We start from the raw sequence: 19,751 nt of genomic DNA, 5'->3' as shown, positions 1-19,751 counted from the left end.
AAGCCCCCCAATTGATTATGGTTTTAAAGTTTGTGTTTTTTGTGTACGGCCCCAGATGTGGCCATTTGCGCTTTAGGGCATTCGCTCTTTAGGTGTCAATGATTAAATGTTCGAAGAAAGGTCTCTTCAAGCATATTATATAGACTCCATCTAGCTTTATATCCCCTTTAGGACACTTCAGTCTTCAAACAAACAACTTTTACATGTGTCCAAACCCAAGAGGAGAGCAGGACAAAGTTTCTATTCTTACTCCATAACAAAATTATAGAATAACCTACACCCCCCATTACATTATGTAATTCATTAAAAACCTTCAAATATACCTTAAAACACCACTTTCTTGAAAATCAAACTTGTATATGTGGCCCAAATCTAATTCCACCTTAGAATTATTCCTAGGCCTCTGTTATACAAGTGGAATTTATTCTTAACTAGCAACCTTAAACTGCTAACTTTTATTACTCTATACTTCTACAATAATTTTTACATTAAAATAGATAACTTTGTTTCTATCCTCTCTCCTATCAGAGTATAATGATGAATAGATTTCCACTAAGTGAATATCTAATGCCTACACTTAACTTGACTGTATATTTTTACTTATTTTTGCTTATTACTACTACTCAAATTATATAAAATCATACTCAAATAATGTAAACTGTATCTATCTTTTATAGGCTTTACTGTAAATGGAGCTTTAAATTTTATCTGTTATATATTTTAGTGTATATGGCGCTTTTCTCCCTGGGCCTCCACTGAAAATGTGTTTCTCACCCAGTGGACTTTCCCAGTCAATAAATAAATATAAATAAATTACAGACAGTAAACGTAATCAAGTTTGCAAGCAGTTCTGTCAGAAAAGTAAATAAAAATTTGTTATCTTACTTGTATTTATGTAGAATAGAATGCCGCCGTGGTACGGCAGTTTCTCACCCAGTGGACTTTCCCAGTCAATAAATAAATAAATAAATATAAATAAATTACAGACAGTAAAAGTAATCAAGTTTGCAAGCAATTCTGTCAGAAAAGTAAATAAAAATTTATCTTACTTGTATTTATGCAGAATAGAATGCCGCGGTGGTACAGCGGTAGCGTTGTTACCTCACAGCAAGTGGTTCTCCCATTCGATTCTCGGCGTGGCTTGGGAGTGCCTTCTGTGTGGAGTCTGCATGTGCTCCCCGCGGTAGGGTAGCGTTAAAAAGACATGCGTGCGTAAATGGCTGTGCCTTCGTTGAAGGTTGGGCATCGAGCTTGCACCTCGGTGTTTCATAAAAATCTACTGCCAATCATTAGCGGACTGGAGTTCCGCTGTGGCGACCCCTTACCGGGAAAAAGACAAAAGACAAACAACAACTTGTATTTATGCAGAATAAGCCATCATGTTGTTTGGGGTGCTTTTCTTTTCTTTTCTTCTCTTCTGATGCTTTTTGCAGATACATTTACTGAAAGGAAGAGTCTGTGTTACTAGTACAGTATTTTACTCTGCCTGGTAAACATTAACAAAATATTATGAAGATACTTAGCTGTTGCAGTGAAGAGGTCAGTCACTGTATTTAGAATTATTATACTCAGGATAATTATATACGTGCATATCTGAATATCATAATTTCTACACTCCCAGTTTGTCTCTTCAGCACCCAAACATGCAGTAGTAGCAAAACTCATAATGTCTGACACACAGCCAAACATATTGGCTCTTCCTTGTTAAGAGTACTAATAACCTAGAAAGATAATCAATATCTTGTCATAAGCATAAGACTTATGATTACAAATCCAACACCTCTGAAAAACAAACCTGAGTTAAAAAAAATACTGTGAATACAGTAACTTGCTTTAACTGCTTTTAAGTTGTTTTGGTGGGAGCCCACAAGCCCACCCTTCTACTTTCATATATGTTATTAATAGCTCTTGGTGAACTGCTCATGCCACCTCAAAAGGCTGATTAATTGTAAAACGTATTCTGGTCCATTAAAATGTATTACATCACGTGTGTGTTCTAGTGTCTTTGCACTCTCATATGTGAAACTCTGAGAAGTCTTCCCCACACCTCAATGCACTCACACACATGCACATGCGCAAGCTAGTGCGCACAAACACACACACACACACACACACACACACACACACACACACACACACACGCATGCGCACACACACACAAACACACACATTGTTTTTATTGCTTCTTAACCTTAGTAGAACATAGTACACTGCCTAAGAATTCCATGCCTTCTAACTTAGTTAGGTGAGCTGACTATTAGTTGTTCATTTTTATTTTCCAAGTTCAGCATCCAAATTCCAAAGAAACTTGTTGATCCCAGGAAACCAGCATCACAAGTAGGTGCCCAGCACCTGAACCAGCAGGATGAAGCAGTTTCATTCACAAGAACTTCCTGAAGCTTTTCTAGAGTTTCATATCTTTTCTTAGACAGGAACACATTTGTGTTACTTGAAGGAAGCATAGTTTTTGTTCTGAGGCAAGAAGAGGAGTTAGCATTTATTAACTCAAGCAAAGATCTTTACAGAATGCTGCATTTTCCAGTCAGGAAAAGTATTTTTTCAGTGGAGGCAACTGAATCCTTTTGATATGGAGCTGCTTACAGTGTGACAGCTATTTTAAATTTGCAGAGTCTAAGGATCTGTAGAATCCGCCAAAAGTGTCTTCCTTTGTGCAGTTCCCTCTGGCAAGGCTCAACCAGGAAAGCGCTTATCGAAGTCTTTGATCTTCAGAGAGAAGCACATATGAAGGCAAGGTTTGTATTAATGTGTACATGAGGAAAGTCGAGACTACATTACCTGCTTATTGCAGCCGAAAGTTACTCCAGTGTTTAAACCAGGAAACATCATTTTATTTTGGGGGGGGGGGGGGGACTACAAGCATGAACTTGTGTTAGACTGAATAACAGAAATAAGGGCACAAGGAGTGAGAAAGGAGTGAGAAATGTGGTAGAGCCAAAGCAGAATGGTACAAAATAATGCAGGAATTCAATGTGAGAATAAACAAAATGACCTGAATAAAAATAAATAAATAAATACACGCTATATACAAGTTAATCATGTTTAGGAGAATGTATGACAGACTTGCCATAGTCCTTCCTATAGTCAGGCTCTTCTCCATGATTTTAAAAGTTGTTTAAAGCTGCCTTATCCTATTGCAATCGGCTATAAAATGTGATTGCTGTAGGGAGCAGAAATGTGACTGCAAGGAGAGCGGGAAGAAAAGTGGAAGACAAGCAAAGAGAATGCAGCATGGGAAATATAATCGGCTGATAACAAAAAGAAGCTACTTAAGTCAGCTTGAGTAAAGCATTCATGCCATTTCTTTTAATTTGAATAAAACGATAAACAAAGATAAATACCAGCAATAACAAAGTCTCAAGTCAAAAAAAGTAAAAACTGTAGTTTCCAAAAAAAATACACAGACATATGGAATAAAGAAAGTTTTTACTCTACATACTGTATTGCCTGGTCATTCCTGAGTCAACTTTATTTTTTTTAATCTGTTTAACCATGATTCAAGACAGAGCTAATAAGAATGTTAAAGTTATAAAAAGTATGTAAAATAATATTTTGCTGCCTCACAGAGTCATGACATCACAGGTGAAAGAGATATAATTGTTTGTTTGCCTTTTTGGCTTTTCCCAGTTATTGGTCTCCACAGCTGAACTCCGGTCTGCTAATGATTAGCAGTCGATTTTTATGGTGCTGAGTTGCCAGCCTGATGCCCAACCTTCAGCGAAGGCACGCCCATTCACGCATGTCTTTCGGAGGCCACTCGACCGTGGGGAGGACATACAGACTCCACACAAAAGGCACTCCAGCCGAGAATCGAACAGGAGAACATCTTGCTGTGAGGCAACAATGCTACTGCTGTACCACCGTGGCTTTGTGAAAGAGATATAATGATATCCTTATTTCTTTTTCACTTTAGGTCTAAGATCTTATTTCTGCCAATGATGCTCAGTTATGTTATATATAATTGCCAATAGATGATGCAATATATGCCACAAACATGTAAGTCTGTCCGTGTACTGCTTCTGCTGCATCACTTACATAATCATTTTTTCACAGGTACTTTTGGAAGCTATATTTGCTGCACTGGTTACTAAGCCAGTGAGCCCAGAGGAAGATGATGGTCTTATTGAGGAACCTCTAGTTAAGAAAACAGTTGAAAGGATCAGGAAGGTACGAGCACCCTATGGATATGGTTTGTTACAGGCCAAGGAGGAAGCACGGAAAGTGAGAACATTACGATCACTAATGAAGGTAAACAAATCCCTCTAGAAAAATGTGTCCCAGCAGAGCATGTGTGTGTAAGGAAACTGCACTGGATAGAAGTAATGGTCTAGTGGGTGAGGGTGATGTGTTTTGGTCAAATGGTGTTAGTGTTTGCTTAGATGATTTTCAACTGCCTCCTTACCTGAAGTTATTTTTATAATTCATATAGATGCATGTTATCACATTTCCATCAAGACTGTGTCCTTAATTGCTGATCTGACTATCAGTTATGTTGGCTTTCATTAACTAACTCACTCCAGAGGAAAAATAGTTCTGCAAAGCAAATATTACAGAGAGGTGACATAATACCCTCTCATTTGAGGAACTGAATAACAAATGGTTAAGGCGGCACAGTACACTGCCTCATTGGAGTGATCCATCAAACAAGATACAAGTAGATTAATAGGACCCTTGTCCCTCATGTAACTAGAATTTAGTGTAATCTTAATATTCTTCATAATATCATGAATATGTAATGACATCCAAGAGTGTGGGGTATGCATTATTTGTTAGGACATAGGAATATAGGAACATAGGAATAATATCAGACAAATGATCATGGGAAGCATAAGATGCCTAGCCTTATAATGTTTAAGCAGGCAAACTTAAAAGTTTGTGCCACCATTGTCAACAACTTAATACTGCTTACCTCCCAAACTGAGCAGGGCCTTACATGATACCCCTGGTGTAAATATATGTCCACTCATCCAGTCGTCAAGACTAAGCGTAAAGGTATCCAAAGTAGTACCTTTTTGACCTGTACTGACAACTTATTCCATAGGCTACGAATACATTGTATTAGGAGCCTATCCATCAAATGAGTGGTGCTTATCCTTTGTTGCATATTTAGGTCCCTACTGCTGATAATGGTAAAGGCACTGGTTTTGTAAAGAAATAGTATTGAGTCTTTTATTGTTCAAAAAGCTAGACACAGATCACTTCAGAACAGCTGGTATGCTACTGAGTATAAGGAACAATCTCTAATCTTTTGAGATAGTAGAAGTTAAGGCCTTTAATTTTCTTGGATAGAAATCTTTGGGGCCTTTACAGTTGAGTGATATGCTTGGATTTCTATATACCAAATTATGCACTGTATTTGATGATGGGTCTGATAAAGGAAGAATGCAGGGGTAGGATGACGTCTTTGGCTCTTGAAAATTTCCTCTTTGTAATTAACTGGGACAGATAGAAGGATTTCCTGACTATGTACCCAGATCTGTAATGACAGCCTCTGTGTGAAGAAGAGTACCATTTATAACATATAAGGTGGGAACAGCTTTTTTGTTTTTTTTTGGGGGGGGGCTTTCTGCCAAATGTTACTATATTACACTTTTTTTTTGCATTTAACGTGAGTCCATTTTCAGTACATCAGACATGTGTATATCAAACCCTTTCTGGAGATGCTTAGTATTAGCGGATGAGCAGATAGCAGTACCCAGCATGCAGTCATCAACAAACTTGGTCAACCACATTTCTGAAATATTGACTTGGCTGTCTGCAAAATTGATGCCAAATAGGAAGGGGCTCAGAATGGATCCTATGGCACCCCAGTCATTACAATTTTACATTCAGAGATTGTACAAACACATTTTACAACCTGGAATCTGTTGGTTAGCCAGTTTGCAGTCTAGTGGAATATGGAAGGGGGTTACATTAAGTTTGTTTAATCCCTGAGGATTATCATCAAAGGCGTTGGCACGGTCAAGATATGTAGTTTGTACACAGTGACCACTGACCATGGCTTCTGTAACATTTTAACAAGCTTTGTAAGTTCAGGAATCAGGACCTGCCCATCATAAAATCAAACTAAGTAGGGTTTAGCTTAGTGAACTTGCCTGTGTCTGCATAAATGAGTTCTGCTTTGGAAAGATTCCATGGCTTTGCATATAAGGCTGACAAGGATGATCTACCAATAATTACCTAGATCTGTAGATGGGTCACCTTTGTGTAGGGAGGTGGCTGTTCTCCAGGTATTAGGCACAAAGCCTGTCAATAGACAATGGCTTAACAGTTTTTGTAAAAGCTTGGATAGCGCATACCTGGTGCTGATGAGAATGCAGCATATTAGGTTTTCTGGTCACATGGGCATGTTATTTTTAAACTTTGACAAGGAATCTAAGATTTGTTCCAATGTGATTTCAGAAGGAAATCACATTTTCAGGGATAGTGGGGGAAACAATGTGGGTATATGGGGTCAGCACTTAATTTGTCTGCTAATATATTGGCTATATTCTTGGGATCAGAGTGTGTGATATTATGGAAGAGCTTGGTGCATTGTTGGACAATATTCCTTACTTTTCTGACTTAGATGAAGAAAGACTTGTAGTTTTCTTTGGTGTCTGTGGCAATCTTAAGTACATGTTCTGCTTTATAGGTTCATAGGTTCATAGGTGGGTACTAGGCTATCTGCCCGAAGGCATTTCTAAGCCTAGCCAGAATGTGTTGGCTTTCGCCACCCCCTTAGATTAGTTCCCTGTGCCTCTGTCCAGCAAAGCCACTAAAGTGATCCCCAAGGTAAACTTTCTGTTTCCCATGCACTCGTCAAGGTTTCTTTTAAAGAGTGTTAGTGAGGAGTTCTGCCTAATGTAGATTGGGATCTTGTTTCAAAGCATGGGAAGTCTCTGGGACAGGAATCTATCCCTCCAGCATGTCCTATTTATTGTTGTGGTGAGGTTTAGATCCCTAGGGCATGTGGCTCGAGGGGATAAGATTTTCATTAGGTGGAGCATGTCCATCAATTCTGGGTTTGACATCGCCTTGTATGTCAGGCAGAGATCACATCTGAGTAGGTGGTATGTAACCGAGTACAACTGGAGTTTCTTCAGTCAAGCTGCATAGGGCATCTGTTTGAGGCCATTGATCCTCTTGGTGAGGTACCTCTGTGGTCTTTCCAGCTGTTGCAGGTGTCTTGTAAGGTGCATCCCAAATAGGACGTTATACTCTAATATGGGTCTGATGAGTGATGATTAGAGGGGCACAATGACCTCTTTTGATCTGGATGCAAACCCTTTTGTGATTAGGTGGGCCACGTAGAAGGATTTTCTAACCACTTTGGCAATGTGATTATCAAAGGTGTGATTACTATCTACTTGGGTCCCCAGATCCCTTATTACGTCTTCCGTGTTTAGGGGATTACACCTATGTGGTAGTTTGTGGGTACTTTGTTTTTTCCAAAGGGGATGACTATGCACTTTTTGGCATTTAGCTTGAGGCCATGATTTTGACACCAGTTATCGTCTCAGTGAGACCCTTGTCAGCTGGGCAGTCAGTTATAGCCCCTAGTTTGCAGTCATCTGTGAACGTGGTGAGCCATAGTCCTCCTGTGCTTGCCTGTATCTCTGAGAAGTATATGCTGAACAGGAGGGGTCCTAGGACTGAGCCCTGGGGAATGCCACTTGTAACCGGTTTAGAGTCAGACCTAGCTCCAGTAACTTTCACCATGTAGGTTCTCTCCATGAGACAATTGGCAACCCATCTTGTGACGTAGGGGTTTATGTTCAGGCTGGTGAGCTTGTCTATAATACCAGAATGGGGAATGGTGTCGAAGGCCTTAGCGAGGTCTAGGTAGCCTGTGTGTTCCACCTTTCCCTCGTCTATAGCTTTGGTAACTGTCTCAAAGAAGTCCACCAGGTTTAGGAGGCATGATCTGCCCTTAACAAAGCCAAACTGGGTAGGGTCTGGTGTTTGGAGGTTTCCAATGTCTCTGTTAATGAGTTCCATGATGATGCGCTCCATATCCTTGCAGACCAAGCTAGTCAGGCTTATAGGGTGATAGTTCCTGGGGTCTGTTGTGGCTCCACCTTTGTGGAGCGGAATAACCGTTGCTGTGCACCACTCTATGGGTATGTAGCCTGTATTTTCTAATGGTGCTCTTAAGTTCTTTGTTTGCATGTTTTGGTGTAGTCTTGAAGCATGGAGATGGGACTTTCTTGCAACCTTTCATTAGTTTCCTTTTCTTATATGATTTATTTATACAGGAATTCGAGGAGAGAAGTTTCTTCCTGAATTTACCATTTTATTTAGACTGGATGGTTACTGACTTTTCTATGCAGCTATTTATCTGCTGATAAAAGTTGGATATCAGCCCTCTCATGGGGGTCTATTTGCAAGGGATTGTTGGGAATTTTACATATGTCTTCTACAAGCTGACATAGTTTTGCCCTAAAAAGTTTCTAAAGATGTTCTCATTTGTTGATGGGGTAGTACAATTTGGCCTGACAGAGAAGATGTGTAATTTATCAGATTTAACCAGGGATGTGGAGATGCAGGGTTGGATACAAGTGAGGGTGAGGTTTGAAAGTATCAGGTCAGTGATGTCAAAGCCTCTAGTGGGTAGTTATACAGTTTGCTCCATGGTATCAATATTAACAAAGTGTAGAAAACAGTTAACTATTTTTAGAGCTGTACATGTGCAATCAAGTCCATAGTAAAACGATATTTGGTTTGATATTTAACTTCAGTGCCTTTCTTGCCTGTAACACATGCATAGTAAGTTCCCTCATGTTTATCAGCAGGTCCTTCCTTGTGAAGTGTCTCATGTCATTCACTCCCCACTGGATTGCAGTCATATTTGTCTGGCTTTAGGGTCCTTAGGTTCATTATTAACATCACAAATCCTGGCACCAGTCAAGCAGCTTAACGTCACCATGTTCTTTTCCAGTCTGGTGAGTGTGAAGTTTGTATGCCTAACTATAAAGTCATCTATTAACAAAACATTTCTTTATGTGAAATCAGACTTAGTGGACCTTATGGGCCTAAACCTGCTTTCCTGATAACTCTTGGATGAGATGGGTGGAGCTGTAGTATGTGTGAGTAGAGAAGGAGTAGGTGTTGCCTTTTGTACTAGAGGATGTGGTATTTTAGACTGTTTCTAGGAGGTTTTGGCAGATTTTTCTTTACAGCTTCAGCATAAGTTATGGGCCTAGTAGTGTGGTGGGATTGATATGGTCTATGGAGGTATGATGCTTGCCAATAGTGAACTGATGCAAGAAGTTTGTTTATATGGTTCTTAAATATTTACATTTCTCCCAGCTTATACTAGCAATTGGTAGAGCAGTGAACATTTGGAAAGTATTAGCCAGTTGCTATACTGCCTTAGAATACCAAATGCAATCAGACTAGCCACATATGGGGTAAAAGCAAACTGATGAGCCATGTTGTCACAGAGTAGTGGACTGGGGATTTAGTAGTATATGGGGAGGTCAGAGAGAGACTGCTATAGTAGACCCTAAATATTTATGGCTGATACTCTGATGTTAGTTTAGAGGGCAGCTAATCCATTGGTATTTAGTGAAAAGACAGACTTTGCCTATTGGTACCCATGGCTATTACAAGTGCCGGTCTTACTATTGGTAGGAATCAATGTCTTTTTGCTTCTACACTCCCAAAAGTGGAACAGTAATACTAATCCCAAGTTGGTTCCTGAGAAGTAGGTCGCAGGTTCATTGCTTATCAGAAGTCAAATATTACAGAGGTCTATAGGCTTCTTCTAGCCCTTGCTCCCCACAAGAGCAAGACAAGCCATACAGCAATTCAGAATTAAAACTGCAGTGAATTCCACCAAAACAGCAAACAGACTAATCAGGGAAGTACCATTCATCCAAAAAAAAAAAAACATTAATTAGTCATGTCCACTGAGAGCTATCAGACTTTTTTGTATGTGCTAACCCATCCAGCATATGTATTATATCCAGGTAACTTTGAACAGCTTGCTCATTGTTTATTAGAAAGGGGAAACAGTATTCCTCCCCTTGACAGCAGGTCTCATCCTTTAAATCTAGTACAAAATGTAATGTCATATGATTTTGAAGAACAACAGTATGCACTGCAGTCACTGCAATAGTAATCCGGTTAATGGATTAAAACACTGCATTACTCAGACCTTCTAATAGCTTAGACATTTTTTTCTGTTCCCAAATACATTTAAGTGTTTCATAAGCTGGACATGTGTTTGCCCAGTTTGTGACATCATCCAAGTCCACATGTGTAAGACCTTCAAGTGCAGCATGTTTTAAAGCATGAGGGCAAATTCCTGTTTAGTAGTTCCTTGGCATTTCTAATTAAGGGGACAAAATACCCCACTTAACAGTTCCCTGATGAATTTCCTGGAAGCCAGCAGTATGCAGGATTTCTGCTCATGTAATAATAATAGCCCTGTAGCATTGGCATTACTTGTACTCATGTCCTCCTACATACACTATCCTGTAATATTGCAGGACTGGAATCACATTTTGGCACTACCAGTTTTGCTGATGAATTTGATCTTCTCCAAAACAATTTCTACTGGTCACACAATGTGATGACTTCCATGAGTGGGATTTGGTCACCTGATTCATTTGCTGAATCCAAAGCTGATGGTAGGGCACTGGACCCAATGGGTATGATGCCAGATGTAGCATTCAGTCATTGGTCCCCTCCTCAGGTAGTGGTTGGTTGAGTTTTGGTTGTGGTACTGCTGGCAGTTCCTCTGTCATCCACTTCTGGGTGGTGGGGCTCATCTGGTGTGGCTTATGTTGCTGGAGATGGTGACTCCCCCCCCCCATCTTGTATGTATTTTTATGATGTGAGAAACACAGATGGATCCATATTCCCTGGAAGGCTATAGCCATTGTTCAGAGGACCAAACATGGTCCCTTTCTCTTGGGCTGAGGAAATGTTTCACTGAAAATAAATGAATATACATCAAATAACCAGGTCTGACATCATAACAATAAGTAGGGTCAGGATGCTGTTGGGTAGCTGCAACGTCTGACTGTGTGCTTTACAGAACAGAAACAAGTTGTTTACAATAAATTGCAATTTAAAGTTAGTGGGTAGTGGAGTAGCTGGCATCCTCGTGGGAAGTTCCATAATGATTTTGTTGGGGGAATATTTTCTAGAAGTACCAATTGCATTACATATACTGAATAGCACTAAAGGTAAAGCATCTGGTCCTTAAAGGCCTGTCTTTTCATGTAGCTTTCCTAGCCTCTTGTAAATGGTATCACTCATACTCCACTACTCCAGACGGCTGAGGCCTATAAGGCAGAGCCACTGCATAGTCACATTCAAGATTTTACATAAATGCTGAATTACACTACTTGCAAAATGTGTACCCTTCTCAGATTGGACACAGTGGGGTGTACCAGACCTAGGGATCAATTATTTCAACAACTTTGTTATGCTAGGGTTAAAGTATGTTTTGCATGGATAAGATTCTACCCAGCCAGAACACATATCCACACTCACTCACAAATAACAAAAGGTGAAACACAAAAGGTAATTGACAAAAATCTACCTTCACACAGCAAAATTCTCTCCAAGGTTTTGGTATTAATTGTGTTGGAACTGCAGCACTTTTACAAACATTGTACTGAAGACAAGTCTCAATTAACAGTATGCTTGATGACTTCAGAAATATAGGACACATGCCAGTGAGTTAAAGCCTGTCTTATTAAGACATTTTTCCCAAGACAGGAGGGTAAATGTTAATTCCAAACAAAATGAGGTGAAAAAGGACGTGGTTCATCTGTATGGAGGTATGACAGTAAGTTCATCTGCCATACCTCCATCTTACCTTTTGGCCCAGAAAAGTCACAGTTTCTTGAAACAATGCAGAGCAATTATCAGTTTTCAATAGTGGCAAAAAAAGAAAAATCGTGTACAGAATTATATAATGCAGCTTGTTTTTCCACCATATCATCTAATACATTTCCCTTTGAAATTCAAGAACAATCATCGGTTTTATGAGTGGCGCATTTTACCACAGCTGTTTCACTGGGTAATAAATGTGAACCTCACAACTGACTACCAAAATATAAGCCTTTTTGTCAAACAGCCAGATGAAATCAGGTTGCCCCATTGTCTCCTTAATGTGCCAAAACTGTGTTTCTACTCCAAAACCATGTCTAGAATTTGTGTATATGTTCACTGTCTTTCTTTGGGTTATTTTACATTTTTCAGTAATTGCTGTTAACTCGGCAACTTGTGCTGACAAAGCCCTACTCAATTGTCCAGTCAACAATGCTTGATCAACAGTACATACTGAAAATGGTGCCATAAGCAATCCATCTTTTTTCAGAATCCATGACCCATCCACAAGCATGATAAGTTCTGGTTTCTGTAGCAAAATATCCTTCAGGTCAAGTCTAGGAAGAAGCACATTGTTAACAAGAAAACAACCATGACGCTCTTCTTCTTCTTCCTCTGTATGGATGAGAGACACAGGATTTAATGGTGGGCATCCAATCATTTTTAAAGGCAGCTTATTTAGTAGTTTAAGTTCATATTTGGACAAGTGCAAAGCTGACAAGCACTTAGTTTTGTTGCTCAGTAGAAATGCTATGTAAGGTTTATGCCCAAATCAGAAGACAGAAGGCACATTGACAAGTCTTGCTTTAGCAGCCACTGCCCTAAAACAATGGGAGAGAGCAGCTGGTACCAGGCCAAAATTGCTTCTGAAATAACCTGCGGGTCTAAAGTCATTGTTTCTGACTATGCTAATAATGCTAATGATACTTTATTGAATTCATAACAAAACAGAAAAAAAAACTTTAGAAAAGTCTGTAGCCAAGGGCAGGAAGGTTAAAAGTAAATGTCTGATTTTTAAATGAGTGAATGCTTGTTTGTGCTTTTCCTGCCAGGGTAATAGTTCTGGAATATCCTTTCCTAGTTATTCCAAAAGAGATTTTACTGTTTCCATGAAGTTTAGAGATCCAATATATGCAACAACCTGCTAAACCAAGAAAGTCTTAAAGTTGTTTATTGCATGGATTCATATAGCAGTAATGCAAGCTACTGCAGAAATCCAATGGCCCAAGTATTGACCTCATAGTTTCCATAATTGTAGATTTTGTTTGGTGAATATAAATCTGGCATTTTCAACTAGATTTAGAGGAAAAGGACAGTATCTTGCTGGGAAAATAAAACAAAATCTGATGCTAAAAGTAAAACATCTACATGCTGTACCACAGCAGACCACAGTGAATCTGGATTTTGTCTAGCTGTCATTTTCTTTTTTGTGAAAGAGAGTAGATAATTCTTCATAACCCTGTAGAAATCTAGCTCAAGTGTACTGTTGACCTTTATTTGTAAAGGTAAATAACTACTGACTATCTGGGTGAATTGTAATAGAGAAAAAGACAGAAAAAATATCAGTGACTGAAAAGACACTTGCTTTAAGCTGTGGTGGTACAGTGGTAGCATTGTTGCCTCACAGCAAGAGGTTCTCCTATTCGATTCTCAGCTGGAGTGCCTCCTGTGTGGAGTCTGCATGTTCTCCCCATGGTCAAGTGGCCTCCAAAAGACATGTATGAATGGGTGTGCCTTTGCTGAAGGTTGGGCGTTGGGCTGGAAACTCGGCACCATAAAAATCTACTGCCAATCATTAGTGGACCGGAGTTCCGCTGTGGCGACCCCTAACCGGGAAAAGCCAAAAAGACAAACAAAGTGTAGCACAGTTTGGTACAAATGGAAAAGTGGGCAGGACCAGAGGTGGAGTACACATACTTTAGGCCCCAGGTTGTGCTCATTTTGTGGGTGCCCCTACCCTCAGCACTCTACCGTCCCCTACTTGTTATTTTGGGGATCACCCTTTGTTTGTTTTAAATTATATTCATTTGATAAAGCTTGAAAAAAACATATATACAATTATTTACATGCCTCAGTTCAGCTTCTCAATTTTTAATGTTAAATGAGTGCACAAATATCACTGAAAACAAAATAATTCTACTAACTTTATGAACTTCTTCATCAGCTAGTGGAGAAAGAGAGAGAAATAATGAAGATATTACAGTGATTAACGAATAATTTATTAGGAAGGGGAAAGGCCAAGTAGCTATACTGCCAGTCAGTCTGTCTTCTTGCCTGTGAAAAAAAATTAAATTATTTTTACAGATGAATAAACCACCTCTTATCCCACCTTTAGACAAATAAGCACACATTCTGTCTGAAGTCTCAAGCACAGCCAGGCTGCTCTCAAGCCTACCTTGACCTTCTAAAAAGAAGCACTCTGACACATCCGCAAGTCACTAAACTACAGATTGATTTCAAACATTTGAAACAGTGAACCAGCAACAAAGCATAAATAAATTCCAGTTTAACCAGTCAACCACAAGTAAGCTGTGGTATATCATCAAATGTATTCTGCTGTACCAAGGGCACAGGTGAAAATGAGGGCTGTAACCCTCTCCCTTCAGCAAATAGCTCCATCCACCCATCCATCAATGCGAAGCTCTGTGACAAATACATGTCTATAAAAAGCCAAATCATGGTTAAATGGGGCCCTAGGCAGGATAGTGGATCAGGAGCAACTGCCCCCCCCCCCCGGCAGCACTCCACCCAGCCACTCCAGTGTCCCATTCCTTGGCTATTTCTCCCTAATTACCATAAATACTATTCAAACCTGTCAGCATGCATACTATTTTTTTCTTTACTTCTACAATGATTAGACATATTTAAAGCTTTTATTTCAAATTCTATTGCATAATCACTGATAGCCATTTGCTAAACAAAATAATGCAGCCTCACAATGAAAACAGACAACATGAACAGTAAACAGCAGTGAAACCCACATTCAAAGAAAATGCATCTGGCCAGTGCCGGATTTAGTTTACCTTAGGGCTGTTTTCAAACCGCAAGCCCCTTGCACACATTTTTAGGACTATGCATACATACATGTGTTCTTTGATGCACCATTCTGATTACATGAAATTATATTCCTTGTATAATACAACACCACTTTTTACAGAGTGCTTTAAATTTGTAGGTTTGAACATTTTTCCAGTAAGTAAAGAAATGAAACGTATGAAGCAATAATGAGAAAATTACCCATTACAGAACATTTCAACCACAAAGGGCCACTCAAACATTTGTCATTGCAATCCACCAAATTAGCTAATATACATATTCTCAACAGAAGTAAAATTCATCTGAATAATTCCATATTAAAGAGATCTATAACTAATGAAGAGATTGCTGCTGGCAAACAACTTTACATTTGATTGTTTCATGTACATATTCACTGCCTGCTGCCTTGAAGAATAAATTGCCCATGTTAGATTAAAAAAAAATTGGTGATCTGGTTATATTGCAATTGGAAATGGCTGTCAAACAAGCAACAGATTCATAGTTACTAGGCACCTCATCCGAAAGAGGAACACTCAGGAGTGCAGCACCCTCATCCCCTCTTTAAAGGACACTGAATATCAGCACTCCATTTACATGGTGTGGAAGTAGAACTCACAGCCTTCTGCACCAAAGGCAAATATGCTACCTGTTGTGCTACTAACACTGCTTTCAAGCTTTAGAGCACAGCCACTGATAATAGCCATTTGCTAAACGAAATAATTGCACATTGAAAACAGACTTAGCATGACCAACAGTAAACTTCTCTTCCCTTGAAACTCAACATTCCTGGAAAATGCACAGAAATTCAACATTCACAGAAACTCAACATTCTTAGAAAATGCACAACAATTCAGCATTCTATGAAAATGCACAGAAACGCAATAGCCCTTGAAAATGCATTGATACTCAACATATTTTGAAAATGCACTGAAACTCAATTCATGATGGCAGATCGGTAACTGGTTTGGAGGATTCAGGCTCTGGACTCTTGTAATTAAGGTATAGGGTATGAGCATGAATTAGGTAACTAAGCTGCCATCCCTAACTGAGGCATTACACACACACACACACACACACACACACACACACACACACACACACACATAGATGCATGTGGCAGTGGGCACTAGGCAACTGCCTAGGTTACATAGTGCTGGATCTGGCTCTGCAACTACATGCTACTAAAATCACATTCCTAAGTATAGGAGTACCAAGAGCTCTTCTCTCACATTCCCTAAAATGGCTGTAACTGGCTGTTTTTCTTCTTTTGTAAGAGTGAGTTTAGGAACTGGAGTGATATGCTATATACAACATTAACAGGTAACACTGAAAGAAGAAGAAAAGAAAAGTAAATAAAAAACAACAGCAAAGATATATGGGACATTTGGTAGATTCTGTGGTGCTTAGCAATTAGGACATAGTCATAGTGAACAGTATACAATTTGCAAATATTTTCTGACACAGAGGCTATTTATAAGTATAAACATAGATTACAATAGTAGATAATGACCCTTATGACCAAGCAGATTTTCTAACAGTTTATTTTTTAACTGTTTCTCTGCCCCTTACAAACTACTTTATTTCTGTTCTGAGCACTGGTGAGTTTCACAACTTTGATTCTTCTGCTTCTTTAGGAAGTCTGCTGTTGTTAATCCATCCTCTACTTTGTGAATTAATACTTCAGTCTAAGGATGGCCTTAGATGAAACAGGACCCTAGGCAGAGAGGTCCATGACAGCACCCCTACTGCCACACATCTGCATACATCTCCCAATGACCTCCCTGTTTCCCTCATTCCTGGCTTCCTCACATCATCCAGATTACTTTTATCTTACTTCTCTCACATTTTGTTTTACTCTTCAGCTTTTTCCTGCAACCTTTCAATGTGCCCTAACTGGCCAAGACTACACTGTAATAACTGTAGAGAAAATAACTCAAGTAAGTAGGGGCTTTGGGCCATACTTCTCAATGTCCCTGATATTCAGGGATGTCTCCCAATTTTGACAGAAATTTTAGCTCTGTCCCTCTTAATCCCTTCTAAAACTAGTGACTTTTGAAGAAAAGGTGGTGAATTGCACTTAATAAATAATGGCAATAATTAAAGTTATAGACTTTTTTTCTTCAGAAAATGTATATTAATTTGGATCTAGGACTGTTGAACGAAAGCTCAACAGTCCAAATCCAAAATCACTGAACACACTTTAATGAAAGCACTTTTACCGAAAAAGCACTTTCGTTAAAGTGCGTCAAAAAACAAAAAAGGGAAAAACAACAAAAAGGTGTTTATGCAGGGGGGCTAAGCCCCCCTGTACCCCCCCACACCCCCCATACTTTAATATTTTCACTCCAAGATTGCACTACAGTGGGGAAAAGGAAAAAAAATTCCCTTACCCACACCATAGTACGATCTCCACAACAGTCATTCCCCCACGACTCCCTCTGGCTGCAGGCATACATACGCGAAAGAGCTTTTTTGGTTAAAAGCACTTTCACTTAAATATGCCCGGCCATTAAACCTTCGGTGAAAAGCACCGTCGAGCATCAGTCCTAGACCCATTAATTTACATTCTCTTATTCTATCAGTATTACAAGTTAATAGTACTAACATTTTGAAAGTGTCTCTGTTTGTTCCTAATTTTGTTGAGATTTGTCCCTGACAAGTTGAGAGCTATGCTGGGGGCCCCAGAAGCCATGGTTTCCCAGATAATCTGAGATGTATTTTTAGAGAATTTATTTCCATCCAATGTTGGCCTGAAAAAAATGTGACTAATGAAAGAAATTCAGGACAGGATTGTGAAACATAGATTAGTAAGGGCAACAGCCTCTGCCTTTCCACACCAAATATTAAAATTCAACCTGACACCTGGGCTGTCATCTTAAGGGGTGAGATCTACTAAATTCAATACCTTGGCATACTGAGGTATTTTTAATTCAATGGTAAACTGCTCTGCCCAGACAAAATAATGCAATTCAGAAATATTCTATGCTAATGGGCCATATTACCTTGTCTGAATGTGATGTGAAGCTACCCAAGGTCTCCATAAACTTGCTGGGTCTTGCCAAAGTTTTCAGCAGAGCAGCTCTATCTGTGGGAGTGAACAGGTATTGCAGTCAGGTTCCCTGACGGTTTCATTATAAAGATTGAGCTGCTCTGATTTGAGGCTATTCAGAGCCACAATTGCTGTAGGGCATCCAGGGAAATACAGGCATGACAACCAGGCTACAGTAGGCCCTACAATCCAAACACCTTCTACCAAACTACATAATTTAGATAATAACATCTCTGTACTTGCTCCCAAATATAGCAAGTTATCTTTCTGTAAAACCATTCTTGTCTGGTGATGCAAAAAAAAAAAAACAAATGAGGTGGTTTAGGAATGTTATTAGTTGCCCACAGGAAGCTCTATGTGCTGTTCCAAGAGAGGCATTCCACTAACTAGGGCCCTTATTGTGTATTCACAGCATTCATGAAGCCATAAGGATATGAAGATACTGCATTTGCAGTCATGCCTAATATGCTTAGTGCACGCGCGCGCGTGTGTGTGTGTGTGTGTGTGTGTGTGTGTGTGTGTGTGTGTGTGTGTGTGTGTGTGGAATAATAATTGTCCTCTGCTTAAAGGAGAACTTTTTTTTTGCTCCTCAACTTTAAGTTGACAGGCTGCACCTGCACAGATTGCCAGCTGATCTAGTTATGGGTCTACTGAAAGACCTCTGTCTCAATAACCCTGTCTGTTCCTGTAATCACATGATTAAACCACCTTAAATATATTTTTTGCTACAAAGCCCAATAAATATATTACAACCTCTTAATATATCAACCAATTATTCTTTTTCTTGTCTTCTTCTCCTCTAGTATCTCTAGTATTGTATAATTGACATACATTTCTTAATTTACTCATGTGACTGTATAAGCAGAATTACTTAAACATTAGCACACTGGATTGAAAGTTTTGTGTATCTCTGCTTCAATTCTAAGATCTTGCGTATCTCTGCTACAATTGTAATATTTCATCTGATGTTATACAAAAATTTCTGTAATTGTTGGAGTTTTTCTCCCTGGGTCTTTACAGAAAATGGGTCTTTTTGGCCCAGTGGACTATTCCGGTCAATCAATGTCAATAAATAAATTATAGTAATGCCAGTATTAGACACACACATATATTTGTGCCGTGCCTTTTGTTACTGGGCAGCTTTCTATAATCATTGCAGTCCCGAGGTCTAGTAGCAATAATCCTGCATACTCTCAGTTTGCTTATATGGCTGTAGACTATGATATCCTAATATTCGGATTCTACAAGTTGTTCACTGTATTGTGTTCTCCCAAAGTATGGTGACTATGTTTTTATCAGGCTGAAATGGGCCTTGTAGCATAGTAATAATCTTGCTAATGTGATTTTGTGCAGCCTTTGAAAATCACACCTATAACACTATGCATTATAAGTCATGAACCACATTATGATATTCTTATCTGCCTGTTCCCAGCTTGGAGGTCGTGTATGGTGTGGTCATGCTCACAGTCACTCTGAAACCTAGCCATGCAACTATCACTTTGCATCACTGTAGAGACTATGTTTTTTTCACTACTGTTACTGTGCACAGTGGTACCTTGTTGCCTATTAATACACATCATATGGGGCCTAGTACATGCTTCTGTGTGCACCAGTCTACCATTTTCCTCCTGGATTAGACCTTGAGAATGGATATGGTCTTAACAGGCACTCAATCTGGCAGCCCTTTTCCTGCATGGTGCAGCAGGGAGTGTAAGGCCTTCTTTTACCTGCTGCACAAGCACCACAGGGATTACCTGCTGTGGAAATACAAGGACCCTCTTTACAAAATCAATGCCTGGCACCAGTTTGCCATTGCAGT

At 39.4% G+C, this 19,751-nt stretch overlaps 1 protein-coding gene across 1 annotated transcript in view; it reads left to right on the top strand.

Moving 5' to 3' along the window:
* Positions 1–19,751, top strand: part of LOC122814129 (polycystin-1-like) — a 1,441,736-nt gene that overhangs the window by 1,129,021 nt on the left and 292,964 nt on the right. Inside the window, 1 exon segment of the mRNA XM_044086744.1 lies at positions 4,072–4,266. Coding sequence (XP_043942679.1) covers positions 4,072–4,266 — 195 coding nt within the window.

Source organism: Protopterus annectens, chromosome 10.part0 (assembly GCF_019279795.1).
Source record: "Protopterus annectens isolate FY-2018-M chromosome 10.part0, PAN1.0, whole genome shotgun sequence".
Taxonomy (NCBI): Eukaryota; Metazoa; Chordata; order Ceratodontiformes; family Protopteridae; genus Protopterus; species Protopterus annectens.
This window is presented reverse-complemented; position numbering and strand designations above follow the sequence as displayed.